A 1325-nucleotide genomic window follows, 5' to 3' on the forward strand; every position below is an offset into this window, starting at 1 on the left:
TCCTTCCTGACTGCTCTTAGCCGCATGACCTTGAACTCCCTCCCTCTCTCAGCTTGCTTCCTTATTTCTGAAACGAATGAGTTGGATGATATGATCTTTAACCTTCAGCGATTCCTCGTAAAGGATTCTGGGCCACTCATCCAGGCCAACTTCTCTTTTAAGACTCATCTCAGTGGCACCTCTTCCAGGAAGCCTTCACTGAGGCCGCAGACGGCACACAGGCCCCCTCCATCGCAGCCCCAGTCCGAGCAGGCTGCCACGGGGAGTCTCTCCGGCTGGTTCCCCCCATTCGGCCGTGAGCCCCTGTCCTGCTCTGCTTCTGGCAGTAGGCCAGGCACCGAGGCACCTGGAGTGACGGAGGACAAGGACGAGGCTTCATCCCACAGCCACGTGGGGCGATTGGGTCCGATCTGTGCAACGTGCAGGACACCAGAGCCGGAAGGGTGGTGGTGGACCCTGAGAGCAGTTTGCTCTGTTCCACCTAAATTAGTCATTTCTTGTTGGGAACTTGCATGCGATTTTCTTACGTAAAAATCTGATACTGAGTTCCATGCTGGATGAAACACCATGAAAGGTTGAGAAATGAGAGGCGTCTGGGCCACAGGGTTAGGGGGCACTTACCTGCCACCCCGTACCTGTCCCCTGTCCTTCCTGAGGCATGTGAGTGCAGGGGCTCTTCATTGTCCTCTCTGATGTGCTGTGGGGCTGCAGCAGAGACAAGCACGGCCTTGGGGACCCCTATCTTTCTTCTCGGCCTCGAGTGAAGGAGAGCGTGGTGGGCAGAATAATGAACCCCAAGGACATCCACATCCTGTTTCTGGAACCTGTGAATATGTCTCCTTACATGCAGAAGGGGCTTGGCAGGTGTGATGAGGTTAAGGATCTTGGGATGGGGAGTTACTCTGGATCATCCAGGTGGCCCAGTGTCATCTCAAGGTCGTTATAGGAGGGAGGCAGGAGGGCTAGAGTCACGGGAGACGTGAGGACGGAAGCAGGAAGCAGAGGTCAGGCTATTGCGATGCCATGAGCCAAGGAATGCAGCCACCTTAGAAGCTGACAAACGCAGGGAGCAGATTCTCCCCAAGACCCCCAGGAAGAACACAGCCCCGCTGACCCATCTCACACCTCTGAGCCCTGCAGAAGCGTGAGGTAATGAACTTGTGTTGTTGTGAATCACCCTGTTTGTGGTGATTAGTTCCCGTGGGCCCAGGAAACGAACATGGAGCAGTGAGAAGTGGGTAGTTGTGTGGTGCGTGGGGGAGGGGGCTGTGCCAAAACCTTGTCCCCAGGGCCAGGCAAGTGTGCCTCCAGGCATGGGATGAGAG

At 55.8% G+C, this 1325-nt stretch overlaps 1 protein-coding gene across 1 annotated transcript in view; it reads left to right on the forward strand.

Annotated features, from left to right (window-relative positions):
• ARHGAP8 (Rho GTPase activating protein 8) overlaps positions 1-1325 on the forward strand; it is a 70938-nt gene that overhangs the window by 54492 nt on the left and 15121 nt on the right. Inside the window, exon 9 of the mRNA XM_023520343.1 lies at positions 712-826. Coding sequence (XP_023376111.1) covers positions 712-826 — 115 coding nt within the window. The remainder of the gene's footprint in view (positions 1-711; positions 827-1325) is intronic.

The sequence above is a fragment of the Pteropus vampyrus genome, unplaced genomic scaffold (genome assembly GCF_000151845.1).
Source record: "Pteropus vampyrus isolate Shadow unplaced genomic scaffold, Pvam_2.0 Scaffold257, whole genome shotgun sequence".
In the NCBI taxonomy this organism is placed as follows: domain Eukaryota; kingdom Metazoa; phylum Chordata; class Mammalia; order Chiroptera; family Pteropodidae; genus Pteropus; species Pteropus vampyrus.